We start from the raw sequence: 19,199 nt of genomic DNA on the forward strand, positions 1-19,199 counted from the left end.
GCATAGCTAGAATTTCCTACACCTGGGACAAAGATTTACTCTGGCATCCCACTACCCATTCAATCTAAATCTTAAGGTTCATTTAGGCTACGTTCACATTAGTGTTGTGCAGTGCTGCGTCGGGCGCAGCCGCGGCGACGCATGCGTCATGCGCCCCTATATTTAACATGGGGGGCGCATGGACATGCGTTGTCTTGTGTTTTGTGACGCATGCGTCATTTTGGCGCAAGCGTCAGGGCGCAGAGGACGCTGCATGATGCAGTTTTTTCTGCGCCAAAAATCATGCAAAAATGAACGCATGCATCACAAAAAGCTGCATTTTGCATGTGTTTTTGCATGCGTTGTGCGTTGCGTCGCCGATGCTGCCCCGCACAACGCAAATGTGAACGTAGCCTTAGCCATGCTCTGTCAAAGTCCTGGTGCATGGGTACAGTTTTTTTAGTTGGTTGTTGTTAAACAGTGAGTTGTTTTACCTGCAACAGCATTACAGATGGTTTTATGGATAACATAACTGTTCTGCAAAATCAATTAAAAACCCACAGTAATTGCTAGTTGCTTTTGGCTGCACCATTCACATACAGTAACACAGCTGTTCCTGCTGGCTTTGCCCTCAAGCAAAGCCCATGCTTTTTTTCACTGTTCACACATTTATGTGTTTACACGCCCATACATCAGACATAAACTAACAATTTAGTAACAGTAGCCAAAATTAAAAGGCACATTAGCCTGTTCTCTGCAGTCCTATGTAACACCCCAGATAACATATGCTAGGTTTTATGTAATCAGTGATAACTCTGAGTACATATAATGCAGATGTTGACTGCAGTCCTGTGTAATACCACAGAAAACACGTGATAACTCTGAGTAGATTTTACCTGAAATCCCATGGAACTTCACAGATAATGCAGTTAAAACTTCCTGAGTTCAAATAATGTAGTAGATGTCACCTGCAGTCCTATGTAACACCACAGATAACACAGTGAGAACTGTGTGCAGATAATGTAATAGATTCTACCTGTATTCCTATGTAATACCACAGATAACACAGTGGTAGCTCTTCTATCTATGTTTGTTTGCTCAGCCATAGATAGAACCATTTTTCTTGGTGCCCCCCTCCCCCTGCTATTTGCACCCAGGACACATGTTCTTCCTGGCTTATCATTCCCTAGTATGACCCCCAGAGACCTACTATTGAGGAATTAACAAATTTTGTCACCATGAAAGTTGTGAATTTGTCGGTGCGCCATAAATCACGGTGGCTTGGTGGTTAGCACTGCAGCCTTGCAGCACTGGGGTCCTGGGTTCAAATCCCACCAAGGACAACATCTGCAAGGAGTTTGTATGTTCTCTCTGTGTTTGCGTGGGTTTCCTCCCATATTCCAAAGACTTAAGGTACCTTCACACATAACGATTTTGTTAACAATATCGTTGCTTTTTGTGACGTAGCAACGATATCGTTAACGAAATCGTTAAGCGTGACAGCAACCAACGATCAGGCCCCTGCTGGGAGATCGTTGGTCGCTGGGAATGATCAGGACCTTTTTTTGGTCGCTGATCACCCGCTGTCATCGCTGAATCGGCGTGTGTGACGCCGATCCAGCGGCATCATGACGTCACCGCTGTGCTCTACTTTACGGCCGGCCGGCGCTGACACAGTCAGTGCGGGAAGGTGACGGAGGGGGACGTGACAGACACCGGAATGTGAGTATGTTGTGTTTTTTTTTTTTACGTTTACAATGTAAGTATGTAGTGTTTGTTTTTTTTTACATTAGCACTGGTAACCAGGGTAAACATCGGGTTACTAAGCGCGGCCCTGCGCTTAGTAACCCGATGTTTACCCTGGTTACCCAGGGACTTTGGCATCGTTGGTCGCTGGAGAGCTGTCTGTGTGACAGCTCTCCTGCGACCACACAACGATCATGGCCAGGTCGTATCGCTGGTCGTGCTCGTTGGTAAATCTTTTAGTGTAACGGTACCTTTACTGATAGGGAATTTAGATTGTTAGCCCCATTGGAGACAGTGATGATAATGTCTGTAAAGTGCTGTTGAATAGGATAGCGCTATATAAGCTAAGCATAATAAATCCTATATTACTCTACCATCTGCATTCCATTTACAAAATGGTTCAAAGCATGCATAAAAACAAAGCATTCATAAAACACTGTAGTCAGTCAGCTCTGCTGTATTGTCTTGCCCCCTAGACTGACTGCCCTGAGATTAGCTGAAAATGTCTGTAATGACCCACAGCTACACAATAGCTGCAGAGAGCATTGCTGAGAGCGGGGCGTGTTCTTTTTTTCTACTGCATGACAACTCCTGTTTATGATTGGTCAAGGTCTTGCAGGAAACAAAGTTCATGTCCCTAGAAACAAATCTTTGGTAACATCCTGTTAGGTTTCTCACAAATTATAACCTGAGCTTTACAAGCTGATATGTCCACAACGGTGAGGAAAAATTAAAATATACGTTTTACTCAGCTCAGCAGCCACTATTCCAAAATGTCGCCAGTTTAACATGTTCAGACTGGTAAAAGATCCCCTTTAAAAGTATAGTTACTCTTTAAATTTGTGACCATTCATATACATTAATGCAGGAATTCCTGCTGTGGAGGACTGCACAACTCCATTTCCTGTTTTTAGATTTAATAGATATAGTGCATCTCCAATTATGAAAGAATACCCTGTTTTACATTTAATTTTGTTTTAACAAGTGGGAATAGGGGCTTGTGGTGTTTACAACCTGCATTTCTAGATCATTCAATTAACACAACAAAAGCAGTCATTGAAATGAAACATAATAGGAAGTTACAAAATCATCCGATCGTCACATGGACGCTCATAACAAAATGATGAAGTTTTATGCGAGCCATTCTGTCAAAATGTTGTCCGGTCCTGTAGGAATATAATCTTATCTACCAATGACAGCTGCAAGGTAGGGATAGTTACCATCAATCGTCTGCTAGCAACTAGTTAAGGGTATATGGACAGTAAAAGTTATTTTCCATTTATTTGTACTGCTTGCACAAATATTCCCACGCATTGTCACCTTAAGGCCATATTTTCATAGTACATCTTGCTTATCACTCATTTACCATTGTTTTATGCATACATTGAAAAAAGTATGCAAGAAAAAAAAACTATTAACATGGTCTACAAATCACATCTCTGTGATCCAAAGACATGAGGTGACAGAATACTTACTAGATTGCAAAGTTTATTTAATTTGCTGGTAAATAACGTATAAAGGGTTGACAAATATATGACAGTTCTGATATTCTATATGTGTATACCATAACAGGTTAAATCTACTGGTCATAAAAATGCAGATATAATATATCTGAGATTATCAAAGTACATACAAAGTAATATTAATGCCCAATATATGTTAATTTAGTCAACATACTCAAAACTGATACATAGGCTACATTACAACAGGACACACACAACGCCAAAATTGTGGGGCATGTCTTCTGATTGCTCATCTTCTGAGTATCAAAATCCAAAACATGTCAGATCAGAAGACAGCACTTCATTGTTTTATATCCTCGTAATATTTTACTCAAGTGCACCAATTCAAATATCGAGGTAACGTTTCAGGCTGTTAAAAAGCCCTTCATCAGGTTTCATACAAATAGGACAACTTTTTGAGTTACCAATAAAGCATCTAGCGAATCTGCTTTTAACTTCAAATTGGTGTCGAAGGATGGCCAGATTTAGGGCATCTCGATAACGGTAGGGGTCCTCACATAACTGCTTTTTTAACATTTCTAATGGACGATTGAGGAAAATAGAAAAGAGATTACATTGAAATAGCAGAGAATGTAAACGTCAGTTTCTTATATATTGTCTCATATACTCATTCATTTAAAGTAACATAATTTTTCCTAAACCACGCATTCTTTAATACCAGTCCCATTGGTGATACCTAGTGACAGCCAGAAGAATAGAAAAAAGCATTACGCAGATTTATTGTGTCATTGTGCCAGCACTAATATGCCCCTACAACATGAAGAACGTAACTGATGCATGAACAGAACAAGATGAAATGCCATTTCTAGCATAAACCTTAGCACATTGCTAATTTAAGCTGGCTAGTGTTTCTTGCAGGAACTTCTAGAACTCGAGAAGAAAGAGTTGAAATCTCAATTCAGTTTAATTTTTTTCTTCAATCCTGTAAAAGAAAAAGCAAACAGGTGATTAATACATGAACCATGGGGGCAGCGTGAATCAGAAGCAGGCTCCACCGTTACAAATATCTTGTTTTACTCTGAAATATGCAGCACAGACATAGATATTTGTAACGCTTGAGCCTGTCTCTGATTCATGTTGACCGTAGTTTGGACTCACCTGATAGGTTGCATTTAAAAAGTATCACATACAGATCAGTAGTTGTCCAGTTCTGACTTATGGAAAAGGTTGCAAAATTAAAGGGATTGTCCAGCCTTAAGGTACAAGTCTGCAGTCAATCTATATGACTGCAGGCTTCTGAAACCTCACATGACGCACACTGCGTGCTGTGTGGATTCTTTGATGCTGGCATTTGCATACATTCAACTCAAGTATATTGAGCGATGCCGGACATGTCTAATCAGAACAAACCGGAAGTATGCAAAATGCTCCTTGTTGAGGCAACGGAGAATCCTTGCGGGTCTCAGTGCGCGCGATGGGAAGATTCTGAAGTCTGCTATTACATTTGTACCGCAAGGCCGGACAACCGCTATAAAATTTGATCACTACATATTTATAAATAACAAGAGTTATAAGAATAGATCCCCAGAATTGTTTTTTTCATCGGGATCTGCATACAGTCTTGGCCAAAAGTGTTAGCACCCTTCAAGTTGTTCTGGAAAATGAAGTATTTTTCCCAAAAAATTATTGCAATGACACGTGTTTTGTTATACAGCTATTTATTTCCTTTGTGTGCATTGAAACAACACAAAAAAATAGAGAAAAAAAAGGCAAACTGGACATAATTTCACACAAAACTTGAAAAATGGTCTGGACAAAATTGTTGGCACCGTTCCAAAAATTGTGGGTAAACAACTTTGTTTCAAGCATGTAATGGTCATTCAAACTCACCTGTGGCAAGTAACAGGTGTGGGCAATATGAATTCACACCTGAAACCAAATAAAAAGGGGAGAACTTGACTCAATGTTTGCATTGTTTGTCTGTATGTGGCACACAAAACATGGTGAACAGAAAGAGAAGAGGACTGTCTGAAGACCTGAGAACCAAAATTGGTGAAAAATATCAACAATCTCAAGGTTACAAGTCCATCTCCAGAGAGCTTGATGTTACTTTATCCACGATGCGCCGCATAATCAAGAAGTTTAGAAGTTTACAACCCATGGCACTATAGCTAATCTCCGTGGACGGCAGAGAAAAATTGATGAAAAGTTGCAATGGAGCCTAGTCCAGATGGTGGATAAGCAGCTCCAATCAAGTTCCAAACAAAATCAAGCTGTTCTACAGGCTCAGGGTGCATCAGTGTCAGTCCAAACTATATGTCGACATCTGAATAAAATTAAACGCTATGGCAGGAGACCCAGAAGGACCCCACTGCTGATGTAGAGACATAAAAAGGCTAGACTGCAGTTTGCCAAAATGTACACGAGTAAGCCAAAATCCTTCAGGAAAAGTATCTTGTGGACAGATGAGACCAAGATAGAGCTTTTTGGTAAAGAACAGAACATGATTAAGGGAGCCTAGTCTCCAGAAACGCGTTGAGATTCTTACCCATATGGTTGTGCTGAAGTCTGTATCCTCCATGTTTAAAGTTTGTTAATAAAGAAATCGGTTTTTTACGGACTCGGTGAAGCCGGACATTTCTTTCTTTTTTTGGATCTTGCAATATAGTACCCAGTGTCAGAAAGCTGGGTTTGCATATTATGTCATGGGTCTTCCAGCAGGACAATGACAACAAACATACTACAAAAAGCATCCAGACATGGATGGAAACAAAGCCTGGAAAGTTCTGAAGTGGCCAGCAATGACTCTGGATCTAAATCCCATTGAACCCCTTTGGAGAAAGCTTAAAAATGCTGTTGGGAGAATGCAACCTTCAAATATTAGAGACCTGGAGCAGTTTGCAAATGAAGAGTGGTCATAAATTCCAGTTGAGAGGTGTAAGAAGCTTGTTGATGGTTACAGGACATGATTGATTGTAGTTATTTATTCCAAAGGGTGTGCAGCAAAATATTAAGTTGAGGGTGCCAACACTTTTGTCCTGCCCATTTTTGGGGGGTTTGTGTGAAATGATGTTCAATTTACATTTTGTCTCAGTTTTTTTGTGTAGTTCCAGTAAATACAAAGGAAATCAACATGTATTTAACAAAACATGTGTAATTGTAATAATTTTCTGGGAGAAATACTTCATTTTCTGCAGCAATTTCATGGGTGCCAACACTTTTGGCCATGATTTTATATATAAGGGTATAGTATGTGTACCATACATGACAGTTTATCGATGCTGTATTATACTTAGGCACAATGGATACATGTACATGGAAGCTTACATGCTGTGTTTTTGTTCAAGGATTTATTTAGGAATATTGCAGTTCATACCATTATGTGCTTTTGGAACACACGATAATGACATATTTTTAGCAAACTTCATGTGTATAGGCAGTGTTTTCGTGCTGAGCTGTAGAAATGTCCCCAAAATGCTGATTGCGTTAATAGCTTTGAAATATATTAGAATAGTAATTATAATAAAGAATAATAAACGGATATATCATATTGAAGGGTAATTATCGGTTGCGCATGTCCAGAACAATCCAGACTCTGAATGGATTACCAGATCATCGTACATGCTTACTCTCCACAGAAATTAGAGTAATAGTAAAGTTTTGACTTAATGATCTTAGGGTCTGTAACTCCCGTGGGTTTTAGTTGAGAAGTGACCACTCTTCCTGGGTTTATAGCATTATAGTAATATGGTACTTTCAGCAATTTTTATCAAGAATTAATTAGTCATTCTGTTCCTTTTTAGGTGTTGGCTTTGACAGAGAAGCAAGCATACGCTGTTCCCTAGTTCATTCACAATCAGTTCTGCAACGTAGAAGGAAATTGAGGAGAAGAAAAACAATATCAGGAATTCCGAGAAGAGTACAACAAGAAATAGGTCTGAATTTGAATTTAGCATACTAAAACAAATGCAAAGTAGGGAAAGATACATGCTAGATGTCAGCCTAAATTAAAGGGGGTTCTCCAAAAAGTGATCCAAGATGGCCACCATGATCTATATCAGGGTGCAACCCTTCTTATGCATGTTATGCCATGGAGAAACGCTGCTCGAAACGTGTCTCGATAGTCAAGCAGACCAGCAGCATCATGAACAGACATAACTTACGGTATTTTCCCACTCAGGCTGACAAGTTTACAATGGGACGTGGAACAGGAGATCAGTTTTTCTGTTTGCAGTTTACAGCATAACACAGAGACAGTCAAGACTCGTGTCCAGAGAAGCATTTCTTTAGGCTGTAAAGCAACCTAAAGCATACCTAGGATGGTTTATTAGGTGACGTTGGCTATCTTGGATTACTTCTCAGGAAACTACTGTAGGAAACCTGTCATGTAAAATAATGCTGTTAACCAGCAGATATGGCGTTAATCTGCAGGTTAATAGCGTTCTGTTCACCGTGCGGCAGTCTTGGTTTCAGCCACTGCTCAGTGTATACATACGATGTAGGAGGTGAAACCCGAATGGATAACAAAAGATCAAATTGAAATAATGCTCCAAATGTAGTCCAAAACACTACTCAAAGCTGGAATAGCGGTAAATATATCACAAAATATATCACAATATATTCAATATATCACAATATATTCGTGTGCTATATATACATATGTTTATTTTACTAATACCATGTTTTAATGTTATATATTTCCCGTGGATTCACTCATAAAATATCTATTTTTCTTTAAAGGGGTTATACATCCTTTTAGACTTTTTTACTTAAATGCATGTATTTAAGGCGAAAAATTACTTTTTACAAATGGGTATCATACATTTCATTTTTATAAAAGCCTTTTGTACACTATCTACTTTTATGTGGTCTATGATCACAAATCAGTTAAGAGGAGTTCAGAAAAAGTCAGATGAAAGGGTTACAAACGTCCAAGTAGACTGTCATAGCTGACTGACAAACAGATTCTCAGTCAACTCATTCTGCTGCCAACAATTGCAAAAAGGATCTTGGCCCCAATTATCTGCATTTCAGTAAAAAAAATATTGGCCTGAAAAGTGGACAACCCCTTTATCAAAATTTGGATCGCCCGTAGGCGATAAATGTCTGGGTGGTCCGTGTTACTCTGCAGTGACATTCTAAAACATCACTACATCTTAAACATCTGCACGCAATCGTGCAGCTGCAGGAGCAGTGAGACGGCTGTCAGACACAGCCAGACTCCCCATAAAGAAGGCAGAGAAAATGTATTACCGTTTTTGCCTTTTTATTTGCTGTATACACAACACTACACAAGTGCTATATATACCAAGGGTGTCAAACTGCATTCCTCGAGGGCTGCAAACAGGTCATGTTTTCAGGATTTCCTTGTACTGCACAGGTGATAATTTAATCACCTACACAAATAATGAGTTGGTGATTAAATTATCACCTGTGCAGTACAAGGAAATCCTGAAAACATGACCTGTTTGCAGCCCTCGAGGAATGCAGTTTGACACCCCTGATATATACAGTAATAGGACCCAGCAGTGATGTGATCGCTCAAAGTAGGGAGAAAGCAGGAGCTACTGGGTCAAAAAAATTGAAACAGGAATAAATAGAACAGATTTTCATTGATTGAAACAGATATCAAGGTCAATGGAGCTGATGGATAAAGTACAGTGCTTGGCTATCTCCATTAAATAATGTTACCAAAAACTTGTAACCTCATAAATAAAACTTGGTATTAGTCATGTAACTCCCTTTGTGTGCTGATACAAAATTAAAATAATATGAGGAAACCAGGCAAGGTGCAGCTTTCTTAGACTGTGTTCACACTTTCAGAATTGACGGCAGATTTATGTTTTGAAATCCGCTCCACAAATCTTCTATTGTAACATTCTTTTTTTACTTTCAGATTCAGATGAGTCTCCTGTAGCACGAGATCGTAATGTTCTAGTTCATAACAACCCTGATATTGCAAATTCTGCAAATAGGAGATCTGGAACTCGAGATACAGAGTGCCAAACGGAGGACATTCTCATCGCTGCTCCCTCAAGGAGAAGAATCAGAGCTCAAAGGGGCCAAGGTGTTGCATCACTCTCTCATTCTGCAGGAAACATTGCAGCACTAACGGAGTCTGGGGACCAAATGTTCACCACAACAGTGTCTAATCGAATTCGTTCTCGTAGTCTTCCTAGAGAAGGTGCTAGAGCAAGCAATGAACATGACTGTGTTCCATCTACAACTTATAAAGATGACTGTTATATAACCTCAGAGAGGTCACTTAAGAACAAGGAAGACAGCTTAAGTGCTGAGTGCTCCCCAGAACACCAGTCCCTAGGCTTATCATATTCTCACCACAGTCCACCTTTGGAGAGAGGTAGATCAAGGCTATCTAGAATGGCAGATTCAGGCAGCTGTGATATTTCTTCAAATTCTGACACATTTGGAAGCCCTGTTCACTCAATTTCGACTGCTGGAGTGTTATTGAGTACACATATGGATCAAAAAGATGATCATCAGTCATCAAGTGGAAACTGGAGTGGAAGCAGTTCTACATGTCCTTCTCAGACATCAGAAACAATTCCACCAGCAGCCTCTCCTCCACTGACTGGGTCTTCCCATTGCGATTCAGAGTTATCTCTAAACACTGCCCCCCATACTGGTGAAGATTCTAATATCTTTACCATTGAACAATACAATGATGACCACTTGGACAGCATAAGAGCCCATAGGGCCAGCTCCTTTACATCGACAGTTGCTGATTTACTTGATGATCCAAATAATAGTAATACAAGTGATAGTGAATGGAATTATCTTCACCATCACCATGATGCATCATGCCGTCAAGATTTTAGCCCACAGCACATAAAGGGAGATGGCCTTTGCTGCCCAAGTTTCACTAGTATGGGCACATATGATAGTTTTCTTGAAAAGCCAGCATCAGAGAAAGCAGATACAGGTTCTCATTATTCGGTGGACACTGAAGGATACTATACCTCCATGCATTTTGACTGTGGTCTCAACAGTAACAGAAGTTATATTTGTAACTATGCACAGTCAGGGACTGAGAATGACCAAGAGATTGGTATTTCTTCCATGAGCTCAGACTGTGTTTGGCAACGTTATATAGATCACAGAAATCAAGGAAGACAGAACATCTCATTTAAGAAACCAAAGGCAAAGCCGTCACCACCAAAACGAAGCTCATCTTTGAGACTTTCTGATAACCACACAGTTATTTCTGACATGAAAGAACCAAAGATAACCAGTGGACAGCAAGTGCTTCACACCTCTAGGGAAATGATGCTGCCACTTGAGATTTCAAATACACCTTCAAGAACAGAAAACTTTTCTCCACCAAATCAACAGGACATTTCATGGGTCGATCAGGAAGATGATGATTCAAAGAGTACTCAATTTATCGCTCCAGAAATTCCAGCATATAAAGAAGAAGGAGGTGAACAGCATCACTATGCAGATCTGTGGCTCCTCAATGACTTGAAATCAAATGATCCTTATAGGTCTTTATCAAACTCAAGCACTGCTACAGGAACAACCGTTATAGAATGCATTAAGTCACCAGAAAGTTCAGAGTCACAAAATTCCCAGCCTGAATCTCGAGCCACGACTCCTTCCCTTCCTTCAGTCGAAAATGAGTTTAAATTAGCTTCACCGGAAAAGCTGGCAGGGCTAGCATCACCTTCTAGTGGTTACTCAAGCCAATCAGAAACACCTACTTCATCCTTTCCAACTCCTTTCTTCTCGGGACCATTATCACCTGGAAGTGGCAAAAGAAAACCAAAGGTCCCAGAAAGGAAGTCCTCTTTACAACATCCATCGAAATGTGGAAATATTTTTTGGGGCAAAGAAATAGAACTTCCAGCTATATCTCCTACACATCTTGACCTAAGTGCTCTTCATGTCTTGCATAAACCATTGCCATACAGACCACAGGAACATGCTTTCAGTCATATCAATCAAAATTTGCCAGAGGATGAACTTAATCCAAATTCATCACCTGCCCTTGCCATAACACCTTCAGTGCTGAAATCTGTTCATCTTAGAACAGTCAACAAGCAAAGCAGGGAGTCCAGACACAAAGAATGCACTAACATATTATGTACCCAAGATCCTACAATAATTGTGGAGACTTATCCCCCTGAAAAAACAAGTGTGCCAGCACCAAGGAAATCAATATTACGCCAGTTCTCTACTGAGGAAGCCATGCTACCATATATTGATGCATCACCAGTTGACTCAAGCCCAGAAATGTTTTTTCAAGGAAGTGCTCTCTTTACTGGACATGGTTTATATAAACCAGAAGTGACAGCACCTTTAATTAGCAGAACAAAAGAGGCGGAGCCAGAAAAACATCAAAAATATCGGGCTGAAGATATTATAGAAGAAACTATTTTCACAGCACAACCAGAAACCATTACAAAATATGTACAAGATTACTCTGCCAATATTATTGATGTTGCTACCGAACAAAGGAGTCATTCTCAAGAGGAAGGGCAACTCAAAGCAGAACAAGAGCCACATATACATTGTGAACCAATAACCATATCTGAATCTGTCAAAAGAACTAAAATTGGGGTAGTTGTGAAAGACAGAACTTCTGAGGTGTCTCCATTGCCAAGCAATGAGCCTGACATAAGCAACAATGACAAAGTGCCTGGAAATACTCTCAGCTTTGAATCAGAGATCTCAACTTTATATCCACTCAGTGACGATTGTCCAGAGCAGGAATTTGAAACAGTATCAGGTATTCCAACCAAAAGTGCCTCAGAGGACAGCAAGATGGAAGACACATTGGAAGGCATAGATGACGCCTCATGGAGAGGTGGGTTTCCATTTAATAACTTTGCAATTACATGAGTTGCCCATGATTAAACAATTGATGACCTATCCGGAGGATAGGTCATCAATATGAGATGGTTCGAGTCAGCTGAAATTTGCTTTGGAGAATAGGCAATAAATAGCAGTACTACGCAGCAGCCATTAAATATACAGAGCTGTGTTGTTCTGCTTTGTATGTTTCCTAAATTCAGCTGCTGTAGGAGCAAATTTCAGCTAATCACTGAGGAAGCCAGGTGTTGGAACTCCACCAATCTAATATCGAAGACCGATCCAGTTTGGTCCTATATTGTTTAGTCCCAGGCAACCCATTTGAGGTTAATAGTTCTATATTTGAACCACTGTTAAATATTATGAGATTTTAAATGTAAGGGAACCTGTCACCTGAATTTGGTGGGACCGGTTTTCGGTCATATGGGCGGAGTTTTCGGGTGTTTGATTCACCCTTTCCTTACCCGCTGGCTGCATGCTGGCCGCAACATTGGATTGAAGTTCATTCTATGTCCTCCGTAGTACACGCCTGTGCAAGGCAAAATTGCCTTGCGCAGGAGTGTACTACGGAGGACAGAGAATGAACTTCAATCCAATATTGCGGCCAGCATGCAGCCAGCGGGTAAGGAAAGGGTGAACCAAACACCCAAAAACTCCACCCATATGATCGAAAACCGGTCCCGCCAAATTCAGGTGACAGGTTCCCTTTAAGATGCACTGAAAAGAGCTTTGAAAATAGTTGGGAAGGAAAGTGAGAATAATTTCTTTTAGTTTACCACTTTAGTTTTTGTGCATTGTTTTAATGTGAAAATATTAATAAAAAAAAAGAATTATTAAAAAAAAAATCTGATTTAAAAAAGTTATTGCAAACAATGGAGCAAGGTTCAAAAGCCCCAATAAAATGTATTTATAGGCATTCTACTTTACTCATTGTAAGGTAACGGACCTATCTTTTACTATGAATTCATTTTGTACAAACTGTCTTTAACCCCTTTCTGACCTCGGACGGGATAGTACGTCCGAGGTCAGATCCCCTGCTTTGATGCGGGCTCCGGCGGTGAGCCCGCATCAAAGCCGGGACATGTCAGCTGTTTTGAACAGCTGACATGTGCCCGTAATAGGCGCAAGCAGAATCGCGATCTGCCTGCGCCTATTAACTAGTTAAATGCCGCTGTCAAACGCAGACAGCGGCATTTAACTACCGCATCCGGCCGGGCGGCCGGAAATGATCGCATCGCCGACCCCGTCACATGATCGGAGGTCGGCGATGCTTCTCCATTGTAACCATAGAGGTCCTTGAGACCTCTATGGTTACTGATCGCCGGTAGCTGTGAGTGCCACCCTGTGGTCGGCGCTCACAGCACACCTGATTTTCTGCTACATAGCAGCGAACAGCAGATCGCTGCTATGTGGCATAGCCGATCGTGTTGTGCCTGCTTCTAGCCTCCCATGGAGGCTATTGAAGCATGGCAAAAGTTTAAAAAAAAAAGGTAAAAAAAATGTGAAAAAAATAAAAAAATATAAAAGTTTAAATCACCCCCCTTTCGCCCCAATCAAAATAAATCAATAAAAAAAATCAAATCTACACATATTTGGTATCGTCGTGTTCAGAATCGCCAGATCTATCAATTTAAAAAAAAGTATTAACCTGATCGCTAAACAGCGTAGCGAGAAAAAAATTTGAAACGCCAGAATTACGTTTTTTTGGTCGCCGCGACATTGCATTAAAAAGCAATAACGGGCGATCAAAAGAACATATCTGCACCAAAATGCTTACATTAAAAATATCATCTCGGCACGCAAAAAATAAGCCCTCAACCGACCCCAGATCATGAAAAATGGAGACGCTACGAGTATCGGAAAATGGTGCAATTTTTTTTATTTTTATTTTTAGCAAAGTTTGGATTTTTTTTTCACCACTTAGATAAAAAATAACCTAGACATGTTAGGTGTCTATGAACTCGTACTGACCTGGAGAATCATAATGTCAAGTCAGTTTTAGCATTTAGTGAACCTAGCAAAAAAGCCAAACAAAAAACAAGTGTGGGATTGCACTTTTTTTGCAATTTCACCGCACGTTTTCTAGTACACGATATGCTAAAACCAATGATGTCGTTCAAAAGTACAACTCGTCCCGCAAAAGATAAGCCCTCACATGGCCAAATTGACGGAAAAATAAAAAGTTATGGCTCTGGGAAGGAGGGGAGCGAAAAACGAACACGGAAAAACTAAAAATCCCAAGGTCATGAAGGGGTTAATCAAAACTAAAAGATTAAATTTGGTTATTTTTGAATGAAAGCAGCCATATATTTCTTATCTCATAGAACCTTGGTACAACCTTGCTCAAATTAACTATTGCATCCATAGCCATTACAGCTATCTGATTTTTTCATGATTGTTTATTGTGGGCAGTGGGCACCATTGTGCTACTTTTTATATATATTTCCCATTAATCAGGTCATATCACATCTCTCCTTTATCGTATGGAAAGATCGCACTGAAGATAAAATGATAATGATAGTAGACATTCCCCCAGGAAAAAAAAAAAAACAACGCTCCCACCTACACTACTGCCCCCATAAAAGAGTTCAAATGGTTTTTGTTTGAGAGCTGCCTTACAACAAGACTTAAACGTAGGAATCTTGTATTTTACCTAACATGCCTTAATTATAAATATATCTGGGAATCTCCTTCTTTTCTGCAGACTTATCAATGAGCGATGACTTACTTGTATCACCAATGAGTGAGGATTGCCTGGCTGACACTGACGAAGTCTTTGTATCCCCTAACAAACCCCGCACTACTGAGGACCTATTTGCTGTCATCCACAGGTGAGTTAATGAATTGATTCGTTTGAGAATATATCAAGACTACAGATGATATAACTTGTTTTGTGGCTACCATGTCGGATAGTTTAATATAGCGAATATATATATATATATATTTATATATATATATATATATATATATGTATATATATATATATATATATATATATATATATATATAGGTCTCATAAAAATACCAAAGCAGATTGGCTTGTTGATCCCATTACTTGCCCCGAGAGCACATGTCCTACATGGAAGAAAGTCAGTTCCCAGTAGCATAAAAGGGACCAGGGTATCCACATTTCCCCCTTTATTTCTGTCTATTATTGTTCCTATCAACCGTAATCTCTTAAAAGACTGCTAAATATTAGATTGAAGTTGAGCAACCTGATAGTTGTATATGCAGTGGAGAACACTCACTTTGTTTCTCTGTGTAGGTCTTTTTTACGACAGCCACCAATTCACCAGTTGGCCAATTTTCTTTTTATCTTCTCATCACGGAAGTCATTTTTTTTAAGCGCAAAAATATTTTATTCTTTACTTTAGATTTTTTTTGGCAATTCTGTGGTTATTGTCTCATTTGCAGCTGAAGAGTGTCTAAATACACTAGCGCCACTTATTGTCTATTGTAACAATTTTCATTTTTGCACATTTTTCTGTGGACATAGCTGTATGAGGGCGTGATTTTTGTGTTGTGAATGACAGCATTCTTTTCACCATACAATGTCATGGAAAATTGATTTTCTTTTCCAAGTGTGGCGAAATATTGAAAACAAAAATGTAATTCCACTGTTTTGGAGGTTTTGTTTTCATTCTGCAGTAAAAATGACCCATTAACATGATTTTTAGGTCAACATAATTACAGTGATGCTAATATTACCGTATATATTTGTTTTTTTTAATTGGTGAAAAAAAAATCGGTTTATGTCACCATTTTCTGAGACTCGTTACTTTTTTTTATTTTGCAGTCAATAGAGCTATATGAGAGTTTGTTTTTTTTTGCACAGCGAGATTATTTTTTTGCCTACCATTTTGTACATATGACGTTTTGATTTTTTTTTATTGCATTTTTTTTATTTTTATGAAAGCGACTGAAAACCCACAAGTTTTCCATTTTGATCCTTTCTCTCTTTACGGCATTTATATTACTGCTTAAATAATTTTATATTTTGATAAATCTGACTTTTTTTTCAACTTGTCAATGCCAAATATGCTTTTCTATTCTTATTTATTTATTTTAAACAGGGAAAAGACAGTGATTTGAAGTTTTCTATTTTTTTTTTAGTTTTTTTTTATTTTATTTTTTAATCCTCCATGGGACTTAAACCTGAGAGTGTAAGATCGCTTGTTCTATACATTGTACTACTACGATATGGCAGTATATAGAGAAAATAACATTTTAAATCACAGCCCGCTATTTAAAGGGAATATGTCAGCAGGTTTTCGCTACCTCATCTGAGAGCAGCATAATGTAGGTCAGGGGTGTCAAACTGCATTCCTCGAGGGCTGCAAACAGGTCATGTTTTCAGGATTTCCTTGTGTTGCACAGGTGATAATTTAATCACCTGCACAGAATGATTCCATCACCTGTGCAATACTAAGGAAATCCTGAAAACATGACCTGTTTGCAGCCCTCGAGGAATACAGTTTGGCACCTCTGATGTAGGTGTTTCCAACGATATATTGCTTAGTTTACTGGGTGCAGCAGTTGGGATATAATCAGAGTTTTTAGATGTAGCATCAAGCAGAGCTCAAAAAGCTAACTCCACCCACACCACAGCTTTCTATGTACATTGTTTATTGATAGTGAGCGGCTTATCAGAGGATGGAGCATGGTCAACGAGGGTTCCTTTGCAATGTGGTCTGAGCAATGATAATATCCTGGTGATAAAACTTGTATTGTAAGGAAACAACAGTACACAGCCTTATAAATGGCAAATCCCTTAAATATGTGTCTCAGCTGCTACATTAAGCTGTCCTTAGATTACATAGCTAAAATCTGCTGACAGACCCCGTTTAAATGCTTATGGCAAGATTGAAAGCAGCACTTAACTGATTAAACAGTATTGATCAGAGTAAGCTTTGATCACTTCTGTTTCAGGCATTCGCGAGGTATGATGCTGGCTCATCTCCTGAGCTCATCCTGATGAAGGATGTACTATTAGGATGTACTATTATGCCCTACGTTGGGAAGAGGTTAAGGTTTAGCTGCTCTACGTACTGTTCTCCAAATCAGGATAAATATGCATTTCTGTCAACCGCAAAGATAGGTATTTATAATTTTTTGTAGAGCTTTATATGTCTCAATTAAAATCAAAACCCCTTATAGCTGCTATGGGTGCCTAAAAGGTGCCTGAGGGTATCAGTCATGGCAAAAAAAAATCACCAGGATAAAATTTAGCATAGTGAGGCCGAAATATAAAATTAAAATGGAATGCTCATTCTTAAACAAATCTATACTATAATAGTATAAGCTGTGTATAATAGAGTCGAACATATGCTTCAATTATTATTTACAATAAATAAGGACATTTCTATTATAGCATTATATTAACTTTTTTCATCCCAATTTCAATGTCTTTCCATGTGTGTTTAATGCAGATCTAAAAGGAAAATTTTGGGCAGGAAAGATTCCGGAGAGACTGGTGTAAAAAGCAAATCAAAAGCTTTACCCGTAACACCACCCCAACAAGCTACACCAGCAGGTTCTCAGAGGTCTGCGGGACTGATCTACCGGAATGCGAAAAAATCAAATACATCAAATGAAGAATTTAAGCTGCTCCTCTTGAAAAAGGGCAGCAGGACAGATTCCAGTTACCGCATGTCAGCTACGGAAATACTGAAGAGCCCAGTAACACCCAAGTCAATTGGAGATTTGCCCCTTGACTTGTCCGGCTGTGAAGAACCTGGCCAGTTGTCACCTGGTAGTGATGCTTTATCACCATTATCACCATGTTCTCCTCGGGTAATATCTGAAGGATTTTCAACAAAGACTATGTCAGCGGCTTCTAGGGTTGGAAGGTCCCGAGTGCCTCCTGCTGCAAGCAGCAGCCGTTACAGTGTTAGGTGCCGGTTATATAATGCCCCGATGCAGGCCATTTCTGAAGGTGAGACAGAGAATTCAGATGGTAGTCCTCATGATGACAGATCTTCACAGAGCTCAACGTAGGACTTTCATTATGGTTTCTGTGCAACAGATGGATTGCCACAAATTAATAACCTGGGACATTGCCACCATTAAATAATTTATGTGCCAGCCCAATAGAGAAAAGAAGGGATGTCTGCACACCAGATACTGCGCCAGGACCATGACCAGTTACTATTGCTTATAAAACATTGGTTTGTATTTCTTTCCAATGAACTTTTCAGAATAAAATACCTGCCTGATTAAAAAAAAACCTATCAATTTCCCAAAAAAATATTGCAGGGTGCTGTGAGTGTTAAGGACATATAAAAGCACTGAACAAAAAAAATGAAAATGGACAAAAGAAAATACTAGTGCAATTACTTATTATTAAGAATAATGGAAACTTGTGTTTACCTAAGCTATTGTTTTCTTTAAAATGTAGTTATTGTATATCGGTAATCTAACAGATCCACTTTAAGGGATAAGTTAAATGGGAAAGTATTGTTATGGGAAATTCAAAATGTAAAAAAAAAATATTGAAATATAACTTTGCTGAAGTGCTTCCCTGGGAAATAAGCAGATGACAAAAAAAGAAGAAATAATTCTTGAAAAGACATATTTTTGTACATTAGGAATTCAAATAATAGAGCAAACTTTCAAAGTACTTAAAAAGGATGTAAATAACATATTTTTGATAAAATTGTACATAGGATTATTAAACAAAAAATTGGATATGCAGCCAATGAATAAAGGCATTAGAAATCATGGAGAGTGTGCGTAGCGTTCCTAATTGCAGCACACAAGAGGGAAATAATGAATTTAGAGGGTTAATAGGGAATTGTATTCTGTGAATACCATCGTCCTGTTCTGCATCACAGTAATACTTGACCATGACCATTATAATACTCAGCAGCCTCAAATTTTTTTTTGTACATTTTTTAAGTTTTTTAATGTAAAGAGAATTTGAAAGTACTGTAGCATTCATTCTTCTTTTCCTACTCACTAATATTTTGATTGCAAGGCCAATCAAATCTTGAAGGGTAACACTGGCTCTTGATAATAAAGCTCTGCAAGCCAAGAATTGCTTGATGCCAATGAGCCATCTGGAATATAAGCTATGTGGCACAGCTAAGGTCGCTGAATAATGGGGCGACTGTTGTGTCACCCTTCTCAGCCACCCTTTGTAGAAATGTTGGGACAGTTTGGGCTGAAAATGCTTTTCTA

General features: G+C 39.0%; 1 protein-coding gene across 2 annotated transcripts in view; it reads left to right on the plus strand.

The window, feature by feature from the left end:
- The window catches only part of NHS (NHS actin remodeling regulator), a 306,111-nt gene extending 287,551 nt beyond the window's left edge, over positions 1 to 18,560 (plus strand). Inside the window, exons 5-8 of one of the 2 annotated variants that reach the window (XM_069757326.1) lie at positions 6,992 to 7,123; positions 9,085 to 12,015; positions 14,725 to 14,851; positions 17,450 to 18,560. In XM_069757326.1, the coding sequence (XP_069613427.1) occupies positions 6,992 to 7,123; positions 9,085 to 12,015; positions 14,725 to 14,851; positions 17,450 to 18,017 (3,758 nt within the window). In that variant the 3' untranslated portion in view covers positions 18,018 to 18,560. The remainder of the gene's footprint in view (positions 1 to 6,991; positions 7,124 to 9,084; positions 12,016 to 14,724; positions 14,852 to 17,449) is intronic. The other variant, XM_069757325.1, reaches the window with a different exon arrangement.
- The last annotated feature ends 639 nt before the right edge of the window (positions 18,561 to 19,199 follow it).

The sequence above is a fragment of the Ranitomeya imitator genome, chromosome 3 (genome assembly GCF_032444005.1).
Source record: "Ranitomeya imitator isolate aRanImi1 chromosome 3, aRanImi1.pri, whole genome shotgun sequence".
NCBI classification, from domain to species: domain Eukaryota; kingdom Metazoa; phylum Chordata; class Amphibia; order Anura; family Dendrobatidae; genus Ranitomeya; species Ranitomeya imitator.